General features: G+C 38.7%; 1 protein-coding gene across 1 annotated transcript in view; it reads right to left on the bottom strand.

The window, feature by feature from the left end:
• The window catches only part of CNTNAP2 (contactin associated protein 2), a 2,342,027-nt gene that overhangs the window by 745,582 nt on the left and 1,569,278 nt on the right, over window positions 1–27,167 (bottom strand). Inside the window, exon 14 of the mRNA XM_042248972.2 lies at window positions 15,569–15,769. Within this exon, the coding sequence (XP_042104906.1) occupies window positions 15,569–15,769 (201 nt within the window). The remainder of the gene's footprint in view (window positions 1–15,568; window positions 15,770–27,167) is intronic.

Raw genomic sequence — 27,167 nt, 5'->3', positions numbered from 1 at the left:
CACTGCGGGCAGATTCTTTACCAACTGAGCCACAAGGGAAGCCCAAGAATACTGGAGTGGATAGCCTATCCCTTTTCCAGTGGAAATACTCAAGACAGGATAATAGCTATTCTGAGTGGTAGCAGAAAAACTGATTTAAAATTTGGGGGTTATGTATTCTTATCCCAGATGATTTTAAATTTTATATTTGGTCTATACTACTTTAGATATTTATCTCCCATATTTGACCAAAGCCTACCCCTCCCCACTGAATACATCTCTGTTTTTGCTAGAACTCTCTAGCATCAGCTATATAGTATCAAGTTATGCTTAGTTTTAATTTTTCCACCTCTGTCACTTTAATCTTACGTTCACTTACAGTTATCAATTTAGTAAATTACAGCCATCTTTTAGCTATCTCCAGCCTTATTATTTTCCCCACAAGTGCCGTTTTCAACTTTAATAGCTGACACCTATACCATCTAAGAAATTTGATTCGTTTGCATTTCAAATAAGTTCCATATATTGTTAGTTTTCAAGCAGTCTGTGACATATGGTACAGAAGCCTATCAGAAATCATCAGTTTCTCATTTGAGGGACAGTTTGATGCAGGCATTCAAGTTGGGTAGGTTATTTTAGAACCACAGAGGCTTCGTGTGTGTGTCTGTGTGTATGCAAGTGTACTATTTATGTGTTTAAAACATATAGATACATTACATTATTACAGAGACATGCACTGGTACAACCCAATGGATGAAGATACATACATACATATATATATATATATATATATATCGCTGCAGTGGGTGCTTTGGTTAATCTGAGAAGTATCTATTTCAAGATTGGAAAGAAGAGGAATAATAAATTGCCAAAGGACGTAAGGAGGAAGACGCCATTGATTATCTTGTCATTTCAACATCATTTTTAGAGTACATTTTTAGATACTGATTACTCATATCTAAAAAATAATGCTAAAATAATAAAAATAAGAATGCTAAAATAGTCCAAAGACAAATATTCATCTTAAAATCATCTACTATATTTATTTGCCACTTTTTCCACCTTTTGTTAGTTTGTATAAGATATGGGTGTGCAGTGATTCCCAAATTCATACCCTCTGTGACAGTCTACAAGACCTCTGTGCAATGACTACTCACTTGGGAAGAACACATTTCTTCTCTGCTCACCATTATGTCATTAATACTTCCATTTTTACATGAAAACCTTTTACATTATTCTATCAATTCTCTTTGTGCAAACTCGTGACTGGTTAATAGAGCTGAAACCTCTGTCTGTGCATGGTTATATACTAAGCTTCACTTGAGAGATCTCATAATACCAATTCTCATGACCTTGTTGCCCTGATCACCTTACTGTTTTGATGTTTGGAATGAAACAAGAGAAAAACTTTTACTTTCTAGATCCCTTTACATGTATTCTTCAAAGAAGAAAGATGCCTTGATCTTAACATTGGGGCTAACTAGATTAATATGATTTTATAAAACTTACAAGATACTAAAAGTATAATCAATGGTCTGGCTGGACATAACTGCAGAGTGGGCTGTTAGCTCTAGTTGGTTTCCTTGTTCTCTCTAGCATCACTCTCCCTCCTGTTACTTAGTTTGGAATCACCTCCCCTGGTCCTCTCTTACTAAGATTGAACTGAGGGTCATTTTATTATTTTGACAAAAAACAACTCCTTATCTTCAGAGGACAAATCTGTACATCTCTGGGGGTTGACTATTCTGCTCACTCCAGTGTCCTAGGGCACACCCTCAGTCCCTGCCCACCCACTGGCAGGCTTGGTCATCTCTGTCTCTCCTCATTCTAACAGGGATTCTGAGCAATCTGTCAACAACAAATTAATAAGAGAACACAGTGTCAGGCAGGTCATGTGCTTTAGGCTTAGGAATATGAGTTTATTCTGCAAAGATAAAAAGAGAGGAAATGTCAACATATTGTTTTCATATCTTATGTGTGAAAAAATGTGGATAACCTTTTGCAACATTTTTATATTTCATCAATATACAATTCGCCTGTTCTATTTGAAACACTTTGATATTAAAAACATGAAAGTCAAGTGCTCTATAGAAAGACAGCCCTGTTTTTCTTTTTTTTGTGTGTAAGACCTTTTTCAATACAGTTCCAAACAAATTGTCATCTAAGCTATATTATTGTAATATACTTGTCAGGTCCAAATCAGAGATATTGAAAATGAAAAGGTAGGATTTCAAAATGAAGGTTTTGCAGCTCTTATAAATGTCTCTTTTGGCCTACTGCTTAACAAAAATGCTTCAGCCTTCATCTTTAATTATGCTAAAAGCACCCAGTAATTCTGCAATCTAGAAAAAATTGAAAAATTTATAATCAATTAGCATATCAGGGGCCCCATTTTATCATCCTTTCTCTCTCCCCTAACTCTCTCCCTTCCCCTACCATTTATCCTTTCCTTCCCTTCCCCTCTGCCTTTAAACTTTTTGGTAGAAAAATACATGATTTCTAGAGGTATGTAAGCCAAGATTTTAATCTTGGTTTGGACTCTCATCATCATATTTACCCTTTTTCCTCTGGTGAGTTAATTAACACCTCTGAAGTTAAGTTTCTTCAGTTATAAAATAAAAACAGTGACATATACAAAATTTGGGAGGCAGAAGACTAAACGAGCCAATACATGTAAATGATCATGGTAAATGCTCAATACTAATGCCATTTCCCTTCCATTTATGTCATTATCTAATTTGGAGATAATTATTTTTAAGTATTATTCATCCAACCATGTAGGTAACAATATATTTAGCCTGAACTCCAGATCCAATACTACGAGAAAAAAGAATCATCATTTTAAGAAGATTTAAGATATCAGGTTGCGGTCAAAGAGGCTGTGGCATTCCTAGTCAATTAACAGCCTGCAATAATTATTCACCATCATAAAAACTACCAGTTGCTGGTTTTGGTGAATAATATGCAAAACACAACTGCTGCTGCTGCTGCTAAGTCCCTTCAGTCGTGTCCGACTCTGTGCGATCCCATAGACCGCAGCCCCCCAGGCTCCCCCCGTCCCTGGGATTCTGCAGGCAAGAACACTGGAGTGGGTTGCCATTTCCTTCTCCAATGCATGAAAGTGAAAAGGGAAAGGGAGGTCGCTCAGTCGTGTCTGACTCTTAGCGACCCCATGGACTGCAGCCTACCAGGCTCCTCCACCCATGGGGTTTTCCAGGCAAAAGTACTGGAGTGGGATGCCATTGCCTTCTCCAACAGGGTAATAGAAACCAGCTGCTATTTGAGTGACGTTAGAGAAGCTTTGCCACTCACTGGTGGGAAAATACATACAGACTTAGAAATGAAACTTACCTATGATTTCATTCATATGTAGTTCCAGAAAAATTAGTTCTTTTAATTTCATTTCTCTGAACTTCTTCAACATTACCTTTACTTTAAGGTAATGGGATTTGATTCAATTGTGGGTCAACAACAAGACTGCAAAATAATGTAGAAAGGGTGATAGAAGTATTCTGCAGCTTTTCTCAGGTTACGGATATAGAATGTTCTTACTTGGACCAGTGGAGATGCTTCCTCTAGGCAGAAGTCCAAGTGGTAAATGAGTTTATAATGCCATACCCCCTATGGATACATGACAACCTGGTTGAAATGTGGAACAGAAGTACCTACAGTTCTTTTTTCCTAAAACTATACAGAGAACAGGAAAATCGTTTCTTTGACATATCATCCTGACTGAAGTTGACCTATTTAATTCATTTACATTGTTATTGCTATAACTGTATAAATTGATACTTCACTTGGCATTTTGATTCCAAGATCAAATGTACCCTCATCAAAAACGGAGAGATATGAGAATGAAATATTCCTCGACACCTCCAAAGGTCGATCTTACCAGTCTATGATGACAAAGAGAGGCACATATTGCACAGCTGAGGGCATAAGCCACTGATACTCCAGAATGTCTCACTTGTTCACTTAAAAAATAATCTCCACTGGCTGTGATGATTTATGTATCAGCTTACCTAGGCTAAGGTGCCCAGGCAGTCAACTAAACCCTAGTTATGCCATGTAGGTATTTTATAGAAATCATCAAAGTCTGTTATCAACTGACTACATAAAAGAAGCCTGCTAGATAATCTGGACTGGCTGATTCTATCAGGTGAAAGAGCTTAGAATAAAGCTGAGTCTTCCCTGAAGATGGTCTATCTGTGGATAGCAGATTCACCTCCTCATTGAGACTTCCAGTCTGCCTCCCCTGACAATGCCTAACTTTAGACATACTAGCCAGGTCCTACTATTATGTAAACTCATCTCTTCCAGTAAATCTCTGAAATATGTAATTTTACTTTTTGTTTCTCTGATTGATCTTGGACACACTGGACAACAGAACTCGAAACCCTTATCTCCTATTCGTAAGCTTCTCTGAGTAATTCCTGACCTTCCCTTCAGATGTATGCTTTGTAAACAAAGGAGGGGGAATTCACTAATGAAAATGCACAAGTCAAAAAATTTTAAACTATTACGAATTCTAAATTTATTCAATCTTTCATCCAAGATATACCATTAAAGTCCCTTCAATGTCTAGGTCATATACAAAATGACTTGCTTTCATTATTATATCATTTCAGTCTATATTTTAAGGAAAATGTTACCTTAAAAACTATTATCTTTGTCTTCCTTGTATTCTCACAGCATCCAGCAAAGTATTTTGTATTCAGTGAATGTTTGCTGAAGGCATGACTAATTCCTCAATAATAGTCTAGATATTTTCAAGATATTTTTATAGTAAAATTCTCTTTTTTTTCCATATCTTGTTTAAGACAAGTATTTTGAATGGAGCTGGAGGAATCAGGCTCCCTGACCTCAGACACTACGACAAAGCTACCACAAGGTTCATAGCAACACTACTTACAATAAACAAGACATGGAAACAACCTAAGTGTCTATTGACAAATGAATGGATAAAGAAAATGTGGTATATATACACAGTGGGATATTAATTAAGCATAAAAAATAGTGAATAATGCCATTTGCAGCATCATGAATGGACTTAGAGATTATCATATTAAGTGAAGTAAATCAGAAGAGACAAATATAATATCGTTTATAGAGGGAATCTTAAAAGAATGATATAAATGAACTTATTTACAAAACAGAAATAGACTTACAGACATAGAGAGCAAGACTATCATTATCAAAGAGGATAGTGGGGGTAGGGATGGAAGAGATAAACTATGAGTTTGGAATCAACACATACACACAACTATATATAAAATAGATAATCAACAAGGACCTACTGTATAGCACAGGGAAATATCTTGTAACAATCTATAATGGAAAAGAATGTGAAAAAGAATATATGTGTGTGTATAATTGAACCACTTTGCTGTACCCCCAAAACTAATAAAAGATTGTAAATTAACTATACATTAGCTAAAATGATTTATACAATCATAATTTATAAAATTTAGCCAATTAGGTTTATCCTCACCATATGCTATTAAAATGGATAATTTTAAAGATAGCATACAATGAAAAAGCTTATGATTTAAATACATGAGGAGATAATTCTCAAATTTTAAGTGATATAGGATAATTTCAAAGTTCTCATTCATTTCTATGATATTTATTAAAAATGAAGCTAAATGCAGCTGTGTGTGTGTGTGGAGTTACACACACATAAGCACTTACAAAGTAAAACTGGCAGCAATAAAAACAATCTTTATGAAGTTATAGAATGTTCTTCAAAATCTCACCTTAAAGTTCAAAATGTTGGCAACTTGAAATGAGCACATTTTTAGTGGAAGCCAGACAGGCTACCCTCAGTAAATCTGACCTTAAGATTAATTTATTCATCAGAAATATTAGATTGACCCAAGACCCTTTAACAAAGAGTATTTCTAATCATAAACAGAAAAAGTAAAGGCAAAGAGAGAAAATGTTCTCTCATGGTGGTTGAAGAGATGGGGTGAGTTCCAACAATACTGCACGTTCACACTTTCTTAATGTGTCAGAATAAAAAGGTTCATAATAGAATAGATTTGCCTTTGAACTCCAGCTTGCTCACTTCCAGCTGTAGTAACATGCGGTGAGTTTATTCAGCTCTCTGAGTCTTGTTTTTTACAAAACAGAGAAAGTAAAACCTACTTTGCATAACTTTGAGAGTTAAACGGGATATAATGTCTGTAACAGTATTGGCCAATAGAATTTAATGGAAATCTCCACCCTTTCCTTTATCTCCATTCTCAGAGCAGGTGTTCATTCTTTGCAAGGCAAATTCCATACTCTGTTCTTTTTCTCCTGGGACCTACGCCTTTTCTGTCTTATCTTTAGCTGCGTCCTCTCCTTTGCCTCCCACATTTATAAGCCAACTCATAACTCCCTTATTCTTAAAAATCCTAAACCCTTCTTAGGCTCTGCCTTCCAATTAAGCAGTACTTCTGTACTTAGCCATCTCTTTACCACAGAAAATTTCTTTAAACTTTCATTTGCTCTTTCCTTTTCCCATTTATTCTTCAGCAGCTCCACTCACCAGACAACACAGACATGAAACTCCAGTAGCCTCACTACAGCCAAAGCCAGGGGCTGACTTCCTTTTATGATGTTTTCCCACTGACCATATCTAAGTTTTCCTGTTTTTGTTTTTAACTTGTTGATTATTAAACACACATTTTCTTTGGCTTCCCCATTTTAAGGCTTTTCTAATTTGATTCTCTTTCTACTGCTCTGATCATGACTTTTGAGTCCCTATATTTAGCAGCATCCTCTCTTCGAATCACTTTTGCAAACTCGCATTTTCTTTCTTTCTATTGGTTTCCTGCTTCTCCCATAACTTCTTTGAGTCATCTTATGAAGGCTTTACAACTTTCTTAGTCATTCACTTTACCCTTACCATTATTCCTGGGAACATGGGAAGACCATTTTCCCTCCCCTAAAGTCACTCCACGTATATACAATCACAGATCCTATTCATTCTACCATCTAAATTAAAAAAAAAAAAAAATCCTCTCAATTCCCAGTGAACCTCCTAGTCAGTCTCACCTGTACTCCTGTGACATTATGCAAGATAATCTCATCACACAAACTCTGCCCTTCTTGGATTCTATCCTCCATGTCAGAGCCAGAATTCTCCTACTTACAACGATTCCCTTCCAGTGGAACCCTTAGCATCACACAGAGACTCTGGACTGATCTCAGCACCCTTTCCTCTCTTTCTCTCTTTCCCTAGGTTCTCTGCTGCAGCCACTCTGCGCTCTCTCATTTCCTTCCAACTACTGTGTTCCTGGGCCTGCATCTCAGAATCGTACCCATTCTCACATCTCAAAGCAAGAAGTCCCCCTGCCAGTTTTTCTTAGTTAACATGTATGCCTCCTTCACATCTCAGTCTATACATCATAATCTCTGATACACAAGAAACAGAACATCTTTGTGGACTGATTGTCTCACAGTTATTCCAGCTGAGACTGATCAACTCCTCTCCACACTGCTGAAACAGGCTTTTACTTTCCCCTGTGGTCACTAAGTCTCCTTTAACTACAGGATTCTCTAACGAAGATGCTAGTTGCCTGGGTTTAGAACATTGCTAGATTTAATTTTCTATTTTACCTTTTAGTTATTACTAATTTCTTTGCCTGTTTCATTTAATTGTATCCTCCAGTCTCAGTACAATTATTTAACACAATGATTAATTAGAAAAATGATTAATCTTTTGATTAACATACTGACTAGTCACAATAAATCTCATTCATGGAAAACACCAGTCTTTAGTTGCAGTTGAGCGATGTTTTATCTCTGTTGTTTCAAAAGCTAAACATCATAGTTTCTTATAAATGCATATCACAAACAGTAAATTCACTTTGGAGAAGACTCATGAGAGTCTCTTGGATGTCAAGGCGATCAAACAACCCCAAAGGAAATCAACCCTGAATATTCATTGAAAGGACTGGTGAAGCTGAAGTATCAATACTTTGGCCACCTGGTGCAAAGAGCTGACCCATTGGAAAAGACATTGATGCTGGGAAAGAATGAAGGCAAAAGAGAAGGGAGCTTCAGAGGATGAGATGGTTGGATGGCATCACCAACTCAATAGACATGAGTTTGACCAAACTCCAGGAAATAGTGAAGGACAGGGAAGCCTTGTGTGCTGCAGTTCATGGGGTTGCAAAGAGTCGGACACAACTTTGCAACTGAACAACAACAGCCAAACTTTAGAATTTTTTCTGAAACTAGGTTATAAGTTACAAAGCCAGAGTCAGGCTCTTTCATGTGTATCTCTGTTAGTTGCTCAGTCATGTCCAACTCTTTGAGACTCCTAGGACTATAACTCGCCAGGCCCCTGTGTCCATGGAAGTCTCCAGGCAAGAATACTGGAGTGAGTTGCCATTTCCTCCTCCAGGGAAAATTCCTGACCCAGGGATTGTACCTGGGTCTCCAAAATTGCAGGTGGACTGTTTTCTGCTGAGGCATCAGGGAAGCCCTTTCTTGTGTTTCAGATGACACCAAATCACAGAGCAGTAACACTAAAGTATACTGAATTTTATGCACCTTTACGGCCAAAAATTGTGAACATAACTCCTTTCCAATAGAAAGAAAATCTAACAGTAAACTATTCAGAAGGGTGAATAATTTATATTTCTTCTTTCTAAAAAATTAAGTATAGAACTATGACCGATGAGAACAAAACTACATTACACAATGAAAAGAAAGGAGCACTGGGAACCAACGAAAACAACACTAAATATAGTCATAAAAATAGAAAAAGCACATCAACTTTATATCTCCATAATTAAATAAATCTTTATATATGTAGGGAATACGTCAGCAGAAAATGCTACATTAGAAAGTATAACTTTTGTAAAATAAGTACATGACATGAGGTTCCTGACATTGTACAGGAGACAGGGATCAAGACCATCCCCATGGAAAAGAAATGCAAGAAAGCAAAATGGCTGTCTGGGGAGGCCTTACAAATAGCTGTGAAAAGAAGAGAGGAGAAAAGCAAAGGAGAAAAGGAAAGATATAAGCATCTGAATGCAGAGTTCCAAAGAATAGCAAGAAGAGATAAGAAAGCCTTCTTCAGCGATCAATGCAAAGAAATAGAGGAAAACAACAAAATGGGAAAGACTAGAGATCTCTTCAAGAAAATTAAGAGATACCAAAGGAACATTTCATGCGAAGATGGGCTTGATAAAGGACAGAAATGGTATGGACCTAACAGAAGTAGAAGATATTAAGAAGAGCTGGCAAGAATACACAGAAGAACTGTACAAAAAAGATCTTCATGACCCAGATAATCATGATGATGTGATCACTAATCTAGAGCCAGACATCTTGGAATGTGAAGTCAAGTGGGCCTTAGAAAGTGTCACTATGAACAAAGCTAGTGGAGGTGATGGCATTCCAGTTGAGCTGTTTCAAATCCTGAAAGATGATGCTGTGAAAGTGCTGCACTCCATATGCCAGCAAATTTGGAAAACTCAGCAGTGGCCATAGGACTGGAAAAGGTCAGTTTTCATTCCAATTCCAAAGAAAGGCATGCAAAAGAATGCTCAAACTACCACACAACTGCACTCATCTCACATGCTAGTAAAGTAATGCTCAAAATTCTCCAAGCCAGGCTTCAGCAATACGTGAACCGTGAACTCCCTGATGTTCAAGCTGGTTTTAGAAAAGGCAGAGGAACCAGAGATCAAATTGCCAACATCCACTGGATCATGGAAAAAGCAAGAGAGTTCCAGAAAAACATCTATTTCTGCTTTATTGACTATGCCAAAGCCTTTGACTGTGTGGATCACAATAAACTGTGGATAATTCTGAAAACGATGGGAATACCAGACCACCTGTCCTGCCTCTTGAGAAATCTGTATGCAGGTCAGGAAGCAACAGTTAGAACGGGACATGGAACAACAGACTGGTTCCAAATAGGAAAAGGAGTACGTCAAGGCTGTATATTGTCACCCTGCTTATTTAACTTCTATGCAGAGTACATCATGAGAAATGCTGGACTGGAAAAAACACAAGCTGGAATCAAGACTGCCGAGAGAAATATCAATAACCTCAGATATGCAGATGACATCACCCTTATGGCAGAAAGTGAAGAGGAGCTAAAAAGCCTCTTGATGAAAGTGAAAGAGGAGAGCAAAAAAGTTGGCGTAAAGCTCAACATTCAGAAAACGAAGATCATGGCATCTGGCCCCATCACTTCATGGGAAATAATGGGGAAACAGTACAAACAGTGTCAGACTTAATTTTGGGGGGCTCCAAAATCACTGCAGATGGTGACTGCAGCCATGAAAATAAAAAATGCTTATTCCTTGGAAGAAAAGTTATGACCAACCTAGATAGTATATTCAAAAGCAGAGACATTACTTTGCCGACTAAGGTCCGTCTAGTCAAGGCTATGGTTTTTCCTGTGGTCATGTATGGATGTGAGAGTTGGACTGTGAAGAAGGCTGAGCGCCAAAGAATTGATGCTTTTGAATTGTGGTGTTGGAGAAGACTCTTGAGAGTCTCTTGGACTGCAAGGATTTCCAATCAGTCCATTCTGAAGGAGATTAACTCTGAGATTTCTTTGGAAGGAATGGCGCTAAAGCTGAAACTCTAGTACTTTGGCCACCTCATGTGAAGAGTTGACTCACTGGAAAAGACTCTGATGCTGGGAGGGATTGGGGGCAGGAGGAGAAGGGGATGACAGAGGATGAGATGGCTGGATGGCATCACTGACTCGATGGACGTAAGTCTGAGTGAGCTCTGGGAGTTGGTGATGGACAGGGAGGCCTGGCGTGCTGCGATTCATGGGGTCGCAAACAGTCAGACACGACTGAGTGACTGAAATGAACTGAAGACTCTTGAGAGTCCCTTGAACTGCAAGGAGATCCAACCAATCCATTCTAATGGAGATCAGCCCTGGGTGTTCTTTGGAAGAAATGATGCTAAAGCTGAAACTCCAGTACTTTGGCCACCTCATGTGAAGAGTTGACTCATTGGAAAAGACCCTGATGCTGGGAGGGATTGGGGGCAGGAGGAGAAGGGGATGACAGAGGATGAGATGGCTGGATGGCATCACTGACTCGATGGATGTGAGTCTGAGTGAATTCTGGGAGATGGTGATGGACACGGAGGCCTGGTGTGCTGCGATTCGTGGGGTCGCAAAGAGTCAGACATGACTGAGCGACTGAACTGAACTGAACTGAACTGACCTAACAGCAGTGCATCTTAGATACACAGGCAAGCATTTAAAATCAGGCTAATAGGTTTTGTCCAAACAGAGAGAAGTATTTTTGCCATCTAAAAGCATTAGGGTTGTTGACTAAGACGACTCATGTGGTAACTAATGAAACTTCTGCTGGTGTCTAATTTATCAAATTTAACTCCTGATATATCTATTTTCAGAAGTAGATTTCATTGTTTAAATATTTCTGCCTTTCATTAAGTTCAGGTATCGGTATATTTGAAGCTCTAGGGGTATAAATACAAAATATATTGACATCCTTGTGGTTTTGGATAGCTATGAATAGTTTTTTTTCTATATGGGTAGAGTTTATTTATAATTTCAAATTGGTATGAAATAACTTTGTCTTGTTTCTGTGTCTTTTGTAAAGTTGATTAAGCACAACTGAACTAATAGCTACACTGCAAGAATAGGTATGACCATAAAAAATCGCAAAAGCATTATTTTAAAGTTGATTCTTTTTAAAATTTTTGTAGTAATAGAAGTTATAACATTGTAAGTCATATATTAGTATTCTTGTAAAAGTTGTGAAAGGCCATTAATGAGTAAATCTACATTTGTTAGCTAATGGTTAGATACAACCAAACATTTATCAAAATAAAATTGAGGTCCATATACATACAAACTCAACTCTTTATCATAAGCATCACTAGAAATTATAGAGCCCAGATGAACACTTGAAGAAAAGGCTCTTAAAATCAAGAATAACATTTTAAGTGGAAAGCTATTACAAACCCATTTGATATTCATTTTAATTGCCTTGACTATAATGAATATACTTTGTATTCAAACAGATGTCACAAGTACTACTGCAGAAGTTCCAATATAATTCAGCCTTAGTTAAGAACAAGTAAATGGATACTTAAAATGGAATGTTACCAGGAAGGAAGGAAAAAACCAATTACAGCAAACATCAGCTCCTTAAAATAGCAAATTAAAGATTTGTATTAAATTGTGTTCTTTTATACTTGGACATATGCAGAATATAGTAACACTGGAAAACTTGCTATATCAACCACTTCTTTTCCTTGCCTCAGCTGTCTACTGATTATTTAGCCTGGAAAATAGAAATTGGGATGTGAAAAATGATAAAAAGAGTAGGCTGAAATTCACTTTACAACATTTAGTCTATGAAAAGGATTTTTAAAGTGCCACTATGCCAATTTATTCTAGCTGGAGGAACAGGTAGTTACGTATGCCATTTTATTTCCATTGGTCAGATAGTTCTAATATTCCCTTTAATCTTCTTCCACACAGAGGACTAACACCTTAAAATCTAAATTTTATCCTCATGCCATAAATTAAAGATGGCATTTTTCAGTACAGAGTTCACAGAACGACCCATGGATGTTTGTTAAAAGCAGACATTTCTGTGCCCTGACCAAGTTCTACCAAGTCAAAATCATTGGAATCACCATTGTGATGAGCAACCTGAAAACTCCGATGCTCATACTTGTTTAAAAACAACTATCTGAATATTGGATGAAGTAATATTTAAAACAATGTAATTTTCATTTCATTCCAGTCAGCAAACATTTATTAACTACCCATTCTATGTGACTAAAATCTGATACATGGAGGGTATCCCCTAAGGCAAGAAGCATATGATAATATTATTTTCAAGGTACAGTTTATAAAGTCCAATGAGAATCTGCAAATGTTTGGAAACACCAAGAAAATAGTGCGCTTACTGTACAGATTAAAAATTCATTCCTGATTTCGATTTGGTAGTTTTTCTTCTGAAAAGGTGTCTGGAGGTTGAAGAGAAGCGTGTTTAGCTTATTATTAGAAAACATAACTGAATATTGCTTAAAGACAGATTTATTCCACGTTTCCTGATGGTTCGGACATCCTGTGTTTTCAAAAGGAGGGTAATAAGTGTGAGAGGCTTCTTGGTGGCTAGGGGAAGGGAAGAAAGGAACTATAAGGCCACAGGCTCTAAAAGTACACTTCTTCCCTTACCTCCAGCCCAATTCTCAGGCTGCCTGAACTGAACTGTAAGATAAACTTATTTGGAAGATGCCTTGTGTTTTTTAACCACCAGAGCAAAATGCAAACAAGTAAACGTTGACTTTGGAGTTTAATAGAGGAACAGAAGAAAATAAGGAAAAGAAAGCTCATGGTACCAATTTATTTTTCTTAGTCAGCAGTTTTCCCTCAGCCCTGTCCCTTCCAGGACTGGAGTCTTTGGGATGAACTTCGACAAGGCACTGTCCCTCATGAAACTGAGTGCAGACAAGCTGATGGGACTCATTCATTGTGCCCAGTGCCCTGGGTTTTCTCAATCCTTGGTTGACATTTCCCAGCACTGGAAGCAGGATCCAGTTAACAATAATAATAATAATAAATAAAAGACTGTGACAGGTGAAGGTGGATAGAAAAACAGTTACAGGAACTTAAAGGGGTTTCTTGACACACAGTCATGGTTCTTAAGAGTGGACTCTGGATCAGCTGTTTCACCACCGCCTGGGAATTCACTGTACTAGTCTGCTCAGCCTGCCATAGCAAAATACCAGCACATTGTTGGCTTAAAAAATTGACATTTATTTTCCTGCAGTTCTGGAGGCTCTAGGTCCAAGATCAAGGTGCTGCCAGTTTGGTTTCTGCTGAGAGCTCTCTTCTTGGCTCTTCCTCTTTTTATAAACCACCAATCCAATCAGATTAGGAACCCAGTCTTAAAACCTCATTTAATCTTAATTATCTCCTAAAAGCCCTATCTTGAATACAGTCATATTAGGGATTAGGATATCAACATATGAATTTTGGGCAACACAATTCAGTCCATAGCACTTAGTACAAATGAAAATTCTGGGGCCCACCTGACACCAGAATTTCAGGGAATGGAGCCCTGCCATTTGCATTTGATTTATCCGTCCTGGTTATTTGCATGCACGCTAAAACCTGAGAAGTCCAGGCCATCAGGGAAAATTGCCAGCATTGCATTTAGTTTCCTTCATGGTGCCTCCCTTTTTTACTTCCAACCTTATTTCTTACGGCTCTTCAACATGAACTCTGCTTCTGCTAAACCACTTCTCATCATGGCCTGAAGGATCTTTCACATTCTGTCTTCCTGACTCTTGTTTACCCACCACAAATTGCCTTTCAACATCTTTAATAAAGCATCACTTCAACATCGCAGCCTTGGTCAAGACTTCTTTCTCTAAACAGAAGCGCTAATTGTCTGAACCAATCCTTTTCATATTTTACAGATTTTACTTTCTTACAATTCCTAGGTTATACTTGTCTGTAATGTGAGTACAAGGCTTTATACATAAAAGCACTGTAATCTTCAAAACAGTATATACAGTTCTGCTTATAACTATTCTCTGTAAGCAACTCCCTGCAACACTGGCCCAATACAACAACGATTTAGGGCATAAAACATCCCATTGGTCTCTGACATAATGCCACTTCCAAACTTGTTTAATAATTTAAAAATAATCAATATACTATTTTTACTATTTGCTATTTATTAAGTCCTTAAGTGCATTAAGACTTATAATAAGCCCTTAGTACACTATCTCATTAAATTTTCACAATCGCTTTGAAATAGGATCCCTATTTGACTGAAAGACATTGGAAACTGAGGCAGAGGGGTTCAGTGATTCCAAAGTCACAGAGCCAGGATGAAAAGCGTGACTCTGTTTCTCTGACTCAAAGCATGTGCTTTATTTCTACAATTTTATACTATAGATGGAGAGATTAGGTTGCTGTCAACATATTGAATTTACTGCCAAGAATCCCCAAGTATATGTCTCTTATGCTAAAGATATTTCCAATACATCCTTTATAAAGTCTCCAATTTTCTTTACCCCCAACACACACATATAAATCCTTAAGCATTCTTAAAATAAGCCATCATGGGAAAAAATACAAACAAACAAACAACAACGGCAGACTTCCTGAGACCAGCAGATACTATTAAATGACTACAGAGAACGAAGAGCTCTAAATCCTATCTCTATTCTGTATGCTATTTACCTGCAGACAGCCTTTGGAATTCTTTCATCTGTACATTAAAGACAGCTGAAGAACTCAAAGGGAATTACTTGAAAGTTCACAAGGAACTCTCACAAACTTTTGCCCAAAGCAAATACTGATTAATTATGCACTAGAAGCATTCACACACACATACGCATGCATATAAAACTGAAAAACTCTAAGAAACAGTGGATTTAAAACTGTATATTAACTTCCTTCTCCAGAAAACAAACCAAGTGGGTCTATTCGACTTTCACAGCTGCCTGCGCTTTGAAGACTGGACTGTTAAGATCATAAGCCACACCTGTTGGATTGTTTAGGTAATTCCAAACACCAGCTGAGATAGTAATTAAAAGTAACACTCCATTCTCAGCCTACCTGGGGTGTTCAACAACCTCGACATCTTGCAGAAATAGGAGACATACTGCTCACAGTACTCGGCGCTGCTGGTGATGGCGCTGATCTGGTCCATGGAGGCGCTGTATACGAGCTGTGTTACCGAGTATTTTTCTGGGTTGTAGCCCACCACCGTCGTCTGCATCTGCAAATCGTGAGACACGATGGTCCATACTTTGTCCTCTGTGGGGAGAAAAAGGCCAGGACAATGGGCCATTAGTATGCAAGTGCATCTTCAAAAGTCAGAAAATAACGGAGCTGCACTTTCACTGGTTGTTTTCTATGAACAGATATAGAACAGAGTTAAGGATTCAGTTCAGTTCAGTGGCTCAGTTATGTCCGACTCTTTGCAACCCCATGGACTGCAGCATGCCAGGCTTCCCTGTCCATCACCAACTTTCGGAGTTTGCTCAAGCTCATGTCCATTGAGTTGGTGATGCCATCCAACCACCTCATCCTCTGCCGTCCCCTTCTCCTCCTGCCTTCAATCTTTGGGATCAATCTTTGAGTTAAGGATAGTGATTATTAGAATAACCCCTACCTTTCCTCATACGTAAGTTCTGTGTATACTGGCAAGGTAGAAAAGTAATATGTCTTTTATTAAAAACAAACACAAGTTATCTTCTTAAAACAAACAGCCTGAGTATTTGGTGGGATGCTCTAAAACCTGCAGCATTGCACACGCGGCCACTGTGTTCCAATGCCTTCCCAACGCTATAACCCTTCACTCCTCCTGTAGAACAATCTCTGCTCCCTCCTAAAATGAGCTACGTGCTCTCTAGCCTCTGGAGCTTTGTTTGCTGTAATCAGAATATGCATCCTCATCTTGTCAACAAATGTTCTTCTCACCCTGACATTTCAGGTAAAATTAGACACTGCCTGCTCTGTTATTGAAATGCTCTGTACATGTGGAATGATGCAAATCAGTAATTATCTTGGTGTTTTGAACCCTGAAAATTGCAATATGTGAAAAGGAGAAGCATCTAGAAGATTAATGAGATTAAATTAAAATCCTACAAAGTTACGCATTTGAATTAGAAGCATCACTATGAACCTATGATGATGTTGTTATCTTTTAAAAATATGCCCTACTTCTTTCCACTGAAAAAACTCCCCAAACAAGGACCAACTTCTGGCAACAGTTGTCATCACTCAATACCATTTTCCATTAAGAGAAAACTAGGATCCTGGAGAAATGTCTGATTCCAGGATCGGAGATGGCTAAGAGGAATCTGGAACATGCTGTGACTTTAGAAACAAACTACTGGAGACAAAGTGTGGTTCAAAAATTCTCCAAGGCAAAAAAAAAAAAAAAAAAAGATTTCAATTAACATTAGTAAGAATTTCCTGCAATAAATTAAAATACATCAAATATATTTAATCCCACGAGTTCACAACAATGAAATGTTTAAATTTTGGAATGTGTTATGTAACTAATTCATTATTTCAAAAACTGGTAAATGAAGGCAAGGAATCCAGCATTTGGTCTACCTTAGTTATATGAATCTTAAAGTAACTAAATACTCCCTTTGTGGAAATATTTCAGCCCATAAACTAAGGCCAAATTCTAAGAGCGTCATCATTTGGTAACTTCTAACAAGTTAGTAGGGTCTAAGTAGGATTATTCATGGCTGCAAATATAACCAACAAGCGAAACCAGAGATGTGCCCCTGGGGCTCTGGAGGTGGGGGGCAGGTATACTGCACTACAGGTGGAGGGGTGCGGATAAAACTCAGACACGAATTTCACCAAGTTTATGGACCTACCTGCCAATTTCTAGAAAACAGAGGACAAGGGGTAGATGTTAAATGGCACCAAACGGAAACAGCAACATCCACGTTGTGGAAAACTGTATACATCACACACTCCTGTCTTACAACAACCGAGGGATACATGACAAAGGAAGACAGTGAGAGACACTCACACCCAAAGACAGAGTCAAAAAGAGACAGAAGGAGAAGGAGGAGGAGAAGCCCTTCTAAAGAAGGGGCTTTAGATTGAGAGAAGCATCCTGAACTTGCCCCTCTTGTGGTCTTCCTATTTCAGGAGATGGGAGTTCCATTCTTCCAGTTCTGGGAGAAAAGCCCCCTTCTTCCGCCTCCTCCTGCACCTGTCAGTGACGTCCACGTGCTGCACCTTCAGTCACTATTCAGAATCTGGGCACTCCTCACCCCGCGCCCACGACTGCTCAGGTCCAAGCCTGGGCCCCTCGCTTGCAAATCCCATAATGACCTTTAACCGGTCCCCTCTCCCTCACCTTGTCCCTTCATGTCTACCTTCAACAAAGAGCCATGCTGAGATTTCAAGTACAAGTCAGCTTCTGATACAGCTCCGAGTCCTTACACGGCGTCTGGTCTTATTCACAAAGTTCATCTCTTAGAATAGCCAAAGGCCCGCGGAGGTCTGGCGCTTCCTTGCAGCCCTACCGCTTGTTTCTTTGGCTCTGATCACGCGGACCTCCTTTGTGCTCCTCAAACAGGTCAGGCAGGCCCTCCTCGGAGACTCACACTGACTCTTTCCTGCGTCTAGAGCCATCTTTGCTCAGATCTCCTCTGACCCCCTCCTTCTCCTGCTCTGAGCTCCAGTGATGACCTTTCCTTCCCCGAGTCCCACCCCCACCACAGCTGCTCTCCATCGACCTGGCTCAGCTTTGTTTTTATCCATATCATTTATCTCTATCTTAGTGAAGTGAAGTCGCTCAGTCGTGTCCGACTCTTTTTGACCCCGTGGACTGTAGCCTACCAGGCTTCTCCGTCCATGGGATTCTCCAGGCAAGACTACTGGAGTGGGTTACCATTTCCTTCTCCAGGGGATCTTCCCAACCCAGGGATTGAACCCGGGTCTCCCGCATTGGAGGCAGACGCTTTAACCTCTGAGCCACCAGGGAAGCCCCTGGTGTGCCTATCTTAGGGCACATTTAAATTATTTTAAAAAATATCTGTCTCCCTCCATGGGAAGGAAAGAAAGCAGCGATTCTTTTCAATGTTATATGCACCAAGCTTACAGTGATAATTGGCACATAATAGGGCTTCAAATCCATTGGAGAAGGAAATGGCAACCCACTCTAGTATTCTTGCCTAGAAATCCCATGGACAGAGGCTGAGTCTGGTGGGCTACTGTCCATGGGGTCACAAAGAGTTGGACGCAACTTAGCAACTGAGCACAGGACTTCAAAAACTTTGGTTGACTAGAAGAAAGAACCAATAAAAATAAATAGAATATAAACATTTGATCTGAAAATAACAGGGGGAAAAGTGGAAGCAGTGACGTTTTATTTTCTTGGGCTCCAAAATCACTGAGGATGGTGACTTCAGCAATGAAATTGAAAGACACATGCTCCTCGGAAGTAAAGTTATGATAAATCTAGACAACATATTAGAAAGCAGAGACATCACTTTCCTGACAAAGGTCTGTATAGTCAGAGCTATAGTTTTTTCCAGTAGTCATGTAGAGATGTGAGAGTTGGAACATAAAGAAGGCTGAATGCAAAAGAACTCATGCTTTGAAACTGTGGTTCTAGAGAAGACTCTTGAGAGTCCCTTGGACAGCAAGGCGATCAAACCAGTCAATCCTAAAGAAAATCAACCCTGAATATTCATTGGAAGGACTGATGCTGAAGTTGCAGCTCCAATAATTTGGCCACCTGATGCAAAGAGCTGACTCACCGGAAAAGACCCTAATACTGGGCAAGATTGAGGGCAGGCAGTAAAGAGGACAGCAGAGGATGAGATGGCTAGATAGCATCACTAGATCAATGGACATGAATTTGAGCAAATTTCAGGAGATATTGAAGGACAGGGGAACATGGCATGCTGCAGTCCATGGGGTTGCAAAGAGCTGGACAAAACTTAGTGACAGAACAACAACAGGAACTTTTTAAAATCACTTTAGTTCAAGTTCTGTGGAGACTACCCCATGAGACTGTAAACAGACCACTTCACCCCTCTGAGCCAGAATTTCCCTTCATCTGTTACAACATGCCTCTTTATCTGATGACTTTCCAGCTTGCTATTCTTAAATCAATTAAAAGACGTTCAATTATGGTGCCCTTGTAGTCATTTTCTATAGGATAATTAATTTTCCAGGTTTATCTTTGGGCTGATCAGAACTGTCTTCTTTGAGCTCCTCCGATACGGCAAGAAAAGTCACAATATATTTTGGTATTTCTGTCACTTTCTGACATGACTCTGAAAACAAACTGTCATTTACATACAGACCTCAGACTTAGCTTCACATAATTAAAAATCCATTAATTGAATTAGGTAACTTCTATCTCTTTTTTGCTACAATCAGTCTGTGGCACTGAATTCTCAGATGGTTATCACCACTTACTTTTTCCTCTCTCCCTTTTCTTCCTTTTTCTTTCTTTCTTTCTTTTTTTTTTAAAGAATCTTTACCAAGAGCCTTGTCCTGTAGCAGTGTCCTAACATTTTTTTTTTTAATTGCCCCATAAGAATTTTTTTTTTTTTTTTTTTTTTTGCCATACACCTAACATTTGTGAGAACCAAGTGTTCTAACATTTTGGTCCTGGTGACTTCTTGACTCTGAATTTTAGTTCCAGCCATCTCAGCCCACACACTTCATCATCAAACCCCTGTACATTATACCTTTATATTTGTTTTATAGCCTACTCATTCATTTAGCAAATATTATCATGTACCTACTATATGACAAATACAGATCTAGGCAGCAAAGAAAACACAGCAAAAAAAAGCATTTGTACATTTTTGCAATTTACATTTTTACATTCTAGTGGGGTAAAGAAAACAGATAATAAGCAAAATTAAAAGAATACATATACATATATATGCATGCGGCTGCTGCTGCTAAATCACTTCAGTTGTGTCCAGCTCTGTGTGACCCCATAGACGGCAGCCCACCAGGCTCCTCTATCTCTGGGATTCTCCAGGCAAGAACACTGGAGTGGGTTGGCATTTCCTTCTCCAATGCATGCATGCATGCTAAGTCACTTCAGTCATGTCCGACTCTGTGCGACCCCATTTACAGCAGCCCACCAGGCTCCTCTGTCCACAGGATTCTCCAGGCAAGAATACTGGAGTGGGTTGCCATTTCCTTCTCCAATATATATGCATATATATATATATATATATATATATATATACATACACATATACATATGCAGCACTTCCCAGGTGGTGCAACCAGTAAAGAACCTGCCAGCCAATGCAGGAGACTTAGGAGACATGGGTTTGACCCCTGGGTCAGGAAGATGCCCTGGAGGAGGGCACAGCAACCCACTCCAGTATTTTTGCCTGGAGAATCCCATGGACAGAAGATCCAGGCAGGCTACAGTCCAAGACACAACTGAAGCAACTTAGCACAGCACACAGCACATATACATATATATGCATCCTTTTACATATATGTATTCTTTCACATATATCATCACCACTATTCGCCAGTGATGATGACGATGAGAAAAACTCAATCAGAGAAGGGATGGGTAGGCTGTGTGTATTGGGATTGTCCCCTGGAGAAGGAAACGGCAACCCACTCCAGTATTCTTGCCTGCTCAGTTCCATGGAGAGAGGAAACTGGAGGGCTACTGTCTATGGGGTCTCAAAGAGTAGGGCATGGCTGAGCACCCATGCACACATGCACGCATGATGGGGACTGCATTTGTAAACACAGAGGAAACCATAAAGCCCTGAAAAAGTGACATTTGAATTAATAAGGTCGCTGTTCAGCAAGCCCTGTGGATGTCTGGGGAAAACACGACAGAGGGAATGAAAATGTAAATATGCTAATTCTAGAATGTTTCTGATGTCATTTAGGTATTCAAGGAGACTGGTGAGTGAGGAAGGGGATAGCGGCAGAAGTCGAAGGCAGGAATATAACAAGGATGAGGGGATGGTGATCTTACAGTTAGATGGATAGCCACTGGCTTTGGAAGGTTTGAAGCAAGTGAAAGTAGTTTGCTTTAACTTATTTTTGACATACTATTGTTTGATTCAGTAAAATTATACTTCAGAAGGGCTTGAAAATAGTATATCTTTATAAAGACTTAAAACTTTCTATAGTGTCATGGCATTATAAAAGGTAACATATATGCTCTATTTTGATAGCAGAAAACAATTACTGTTGATGCATCTTGCAAGTAATTTTTTAATGCTTGCATATTACATGTTGCAATGGCTCCTTTGGAGCTATTAAATCTTACATGACAAATGGATATTAACAATTTTGCAGATATCCAGCATCTAGAAGACAGTTATGCTGTATAGATTTTTCTTTGCCAGTATCATAAGTGGAAAAATCAAAAATCTTATTCCCATATTCACAGTGTGTTTATATAGTATGTATTATCAGATATGTGTGTAATGCAAATAGAAACCACTGCACATGGAAACTTCTAAATTTCTGCCACTGTTCCGTTTTCATGAAGAAGCAATTGAAAAACTAGTGTGTCTCAAATACTCTTTTTGGATTAGTGTGTTATGAAAATGGCCTTTGTGATTACTGAGTCCTCAGTATCTATCTCATTGTGCAATTACATATTTTAAAACTGTAACATTGTATATTGTTTTAAGTACAGCTAATTGAATAATATGCCTCAAATACTGGGGCACATATGAAACATATTGGGGACACATTCCTCTCCTTGGCAATTACAGGGTCTTCAGGATGACTCTGCTTAGTGATGTTGACACATGTACGTTAGAAAGGTCCCTCTGCTACCTGTATCAGTAACCCCCATATCCTTATCCAAAGTGAAAGAAAGTGAAGTCGCTCAGTCGTGTCTGACTCTTTGCGACCCCATGGACTGTACCCTACCATGCTCCTCCATCCATGGGATTTTCCAGGCAAGAACACTGGAGTGGGTTGCCATTTCCTTCTCCAGAGGATCCTCCTGATTCAAGGATTGAACCCAGGTCTCCCACATTGTAGGCAGATGCTTTACCATCTGAGTCACCAGGGAATTCCTTATCCTAATTAACTGTAATTCTCAAGTAACTCACTTCATGTGAACTCAGTTCTTTGTATGGCTGGAGTTATGACCACAGCCTGATTAAGCTCGAAAATGACCAGTGAAAAAAGCAAAGAATTATTCCTAACATATCCAGCTGTTGTTTGATCCTTTTTCATGTTATCCATATGTAATCTGAAGTTCACAGTATAGAGCAGGTGTTTATACAGAACATTTTAATTAAAGTCCAATCTGAGCTAAATCCAGTAGAAAAAAAGAATTGTCTCTTATACATCTGCAATTGCATCTAAGTGTTTCTGATTTTCAAACAGTATTATGGTATTGATTAGGGACCAATCTGTTAATCTGAGAGATTTTCATAACTTTATTCATATTAACTCTGAAATTATCTCTAAAAATAAGGGAGTATTATATTATAAATTACCTTAAAGTTCTCCTCCATTTCATAAACTGCATCTGATAAATTACTCTGTGGCTTTCTTTGGGCATGAAGTCTTGATAGCTATTATTCTGATTCAGTAAATCAACAACTGAACCTCAGCTGTGAAGAAGATATGAGCAAGGCTCTCCAATGAAATGCTATAGCATTAATAAGAACTGAATTAATAAGAAATGTTTGTAGGCTTATAGTAGGACATAGCCAAGGAAAGAGACTTACCATTCAAAGGAAACCATGTTCTCATATGAAAAACTTTGAGCTCTATATAGTATCAATATAATGCCATTTTAGAGAGTATCCATTTTGACTCTCTTCTATTAGAGATTAGGAAACCAAGTGGAATAGAGTTACCACAAGATCCTATGATCCTAGTCCTGCACATATGTCCAGAATAGGCAAAAAGTCTAATTCGAAAAGATGCATGTAACTCAACACTCACAGCAGCGCTGTTTACAAAAGCCAGGATATGGAAGTAAACTAAATGTCCATCAACAGATGGATGGATAAAGGAGATGTGTGTATATATTGTGTGTATACACTCAAACAGTGGGATATTACTTGGCCATAAAAAGAATGAGATATCAGCATCTGCAACAACACAGATGGACCTAGAAAGTATCATACTGTGCGAAGTGTCGGACAAAGACAAGTATCATATGATATAACTTACATGCGGACTCTAAAAAAGTAATACAAACGAACTTACTTAGAAACAGACTTCCCAAGAGAGAAAACAAACCTATGGCTACCAAAGGGGAAAAAGGTGAAGGAATAAACTGGGAGTATTGGATTCACAGAAACACTAATACATATAACATAGACAACAGAGATGGACTCTGTTGGGCACAGAGAACTCTATTCAGTATCTTATAGTAACAATAATGGAAGAGAATCTGAAAAGGTATATAGATATTTATTATGTGTGTGTGCATGCGTGCTAAACTCTACAGTCATGTCTGACTCTTCAAACCTATGGACTATAGCCCACCAGGACTGTAGCCCGCCAGGCTCCTCTGTCCATGGATTCTCCAGGAAAAAATACTGGCATGGGTTGCCATGCCCTCCTCCAAGAGATCTTCCTGAGCCAGGGATCAAACTCACATCTCTTATGTTTCCTGCATTGGCAAGCAGGTTCTTTACAACTATATATGTGTATATATTAAAATTGTGAACCTATGGACTGTAGCCTGCCAGGCGCCTCTGCCCAAGGGATTCTCTAGGCAAAAATACTGGAGTAGGTAGCCATGCCCCTCTCCAGGGGATCTTCCTGACCCAGGGATCAAACCCATGTCTCCTGCATCTCCTGTACAGGCAGGTGGGTCCTTTACCACTAAGCCACTTGGGAAGCCCATATATGTATGTATTCATATATATACATGAATATCATTTTGCTGTATACCTAAAACTCACCACAATATTGTAAATCAACTATTCTCCAATTTAAAAAAAAAAAAAAGAAACCAAGTGTCAGAAGTAAGTGGCTTAACAAACTGAATGCAAAGAGTTAGTAGCAAAATAATGGAAACTTTGTCCCCTAATTCTGGCATTTAGGGCTCGTTTAACTACTGTATCTTTAACCTCATGGTGATATGCTTGGTGACATGTCAAAACTTTTGTTGTGTTTCCCACATCATCCCATTCATTTTCAGGGAGCAGAGGAATATATAGACATTATTTTAGACTTTTAAAGTATTATTTTAAATGACAATAATACATGCTATTACATCAAGGAAAAAAGTCATAAAGCAGTAATACAATTCAGTCACATACACATCACAAATCATTACTCAGTTTTTTATATTTTAGCACCATGTTACGTTCTGGAAGCACAAGGATGAAAGAGACTTGAGGTCCTGTCCTCAACAAGCTTGCAGCACAGAGGAGGAGAGAAAACATTAACCTTGAAATTACAAATTGCAAACAGGTGCTAAAACAGATCTATGCACAGGGTCCTGACAGCTCACATGGAAAGCTTTAGAAAGCCATGAAGGGACCAAGAGGACAAGGTATTTTCAGTGAATCAAGAAGGTTAAATAGGGATGAGCCATATGATGATGGTGGTAACAGCAATCTTACTCTTCTTACAACTCAGGTCAAATATCTTGGGGACAAAAGAGTTCAGTAAATGGGATCCTGATTGATTGGAAATTGAAGGGTCTGGGATAGTGAAGTATAAGATTGTAGTCATAACAACTGTGTATGGGTTGAAAGGTCCAGCAGATCTTCATGGTGTGGGTGCTGGAAAGCTTCAGAGAGAGAAGATTCACTTATATTGTGACATTTTCATTTTAAAAATTTTTAACAGCTGCCCAGTTGCTAAGTCATGTCCAAGTAGCTATTTAAGTTTCTAGGTAGCTATTTTTTCTTTGATTATTATTATTTTGGCTGCACTGGGTCTTCACTATGGCACACAGGCTTTCTCCAGCTTATGGGCATGGGCTTCTCATTGTGGTGCCTTTTCTCATTGTGGACCACAGGCTCTAGTTGCACCGTGGCATATGGGATCTTTCCCGATTAGGGATCAACCTGTGTCCCTTGCACTGGCAGCCAGATTCTTAACCGTTGGGCCACCAGGTGACTCCTGACATTTTTTTAAACTATCTCTCCAAAGTCATATACAACAAGCCCACAGCTAACATCATACTCAACAGGGAACAGCTGAAAGCTTTTCCTCTAAAATATGGAATATGCCAAGGGGAATATAGGATTATGGATATTTGATGTTATATTCTTAATTTGGGTATTGGGCATAAATTAGAAATACTTCATATCAAAACAAAGAATTAACAGGCACCTTATTTCAGGTAGACTTTAGAGGAATTCCAGATTTGCAGAAGCAGTAATCTAGGAAATATCGGTCACTTTACATGATCTATGCATGCTTTACTGCATAAGCCACAAAACAGTTTCTTAGACAGTTGTTTACCTGAAGTATTAAAAAGTTATGCAAATTAGATTCTAATTATGGTAGGCTATAATTTTTTTTTGCTTTTTGTTTCATTTTTTGTCATTTGTAGGATGATCTATACAAAAATTTCATCAAATGTACAGGCAGATAAGTTCCAAAAGACCATTAAATTCATAAACCATTGTTTTGTTTAGAAGGTTTTTCTCAATGGCTATGATCCTGCTGAGATAATTTAAATTATTAGAAATTTATGGTGTCATGTCTTTTCTCCCCACATGCATTTTGTGTGGGTATTAAAAGCACCTCCGTAACCTAGACCCTAAAACTATAAAGGCCATTTCACCATGGTGGGCTGTGATGGATTGAGTTCTTCCATTATGCTGGCTATGTATGCAGCTCAGGTGGCATAAGCAGCTTTAATCACGTGTAGAGAAATAAGGTATATAAAGCAGATGGAACCCCTGCAGGAAGCACTGAGGAAACGAGCTAAAAGTACAGATGATGTTCTGCAGGTGGTGGAAAATGTTGATTATTTTTATGTTCACAATTCCAGCTCAAAGATGGATGACAAATGGAGTGCTGTGAGCAAGTATAAATAATGGTGGATCATTCATACCCACCTGAAGAACAATTTGGAGCCTATGTGTATCTTTTTTTCTAGGAAGACATTAGCTGTTTTCTGGGAAGAAGAATATTTGTTAATGTTTTTGTTCCACTGAGGAGATGTTAACATCCGTTTACAATACAGCTACAGTTATTGACTGCATTTATATCAATACTCAGACAAGCTAATCTTCCCTTTCTTTTCTCTCTCACACTGGGTAGAGATGTAGTTTGTGTGTATCTGATAGTCGGGAGTTCATCTCTGTGGCAATAAGAAGATTTCCATCTGTGTAGCAAGGAAATGTTACTCTTTGATCCTTGTAGCTTATGATGGTAGTTGGATTTTGATATGAGTTTGAACTTGGACACTAGGTAAATGTCATCTTGGGTCAATGAGCATTTCTGTGGACCTTTAAAGATAACACTTCCTATTATTTAAAAATACCTTAAAATTATTGCTCATACTTGGTTTAAGAAATCACTTCAAATATTTTACTCTACCACACTGTCCTACTCATGGTTCAAACATGCAAGCTGCTTATGGTTACAGCCTTAGCATGGCTCTTTCTTCTGCCTAGAGGCGTTTTTTTCCAGATGGTCTCCAGGCTAACTCCCTCATCTCCATTTAGCCTTGATTTGAATGGCATGTTCTCATTGAGGTCTGCCAAATCTGTCTTATTTA

This window comes from Ovis aries, chromosome 4 (assembly GCF_016772045.2).
Source record: "Ovis aries strain OAR_USU_Benz2616 breed Rambouillet chromosome 4, ARS-UI_Ramb_v3.0, whole genome shotgun sequence".
NCBI classification, from domain to species: Eukaryota; Metazoa; Chordata; class Mammalia; order Artiodactyla; family Bovidae; genus Ovis; species Ovis aries.
Note: the sequence above shows the minus strand (reverse complement) of the source record. Positions and strands in the feature narration are given on the sequence as shown.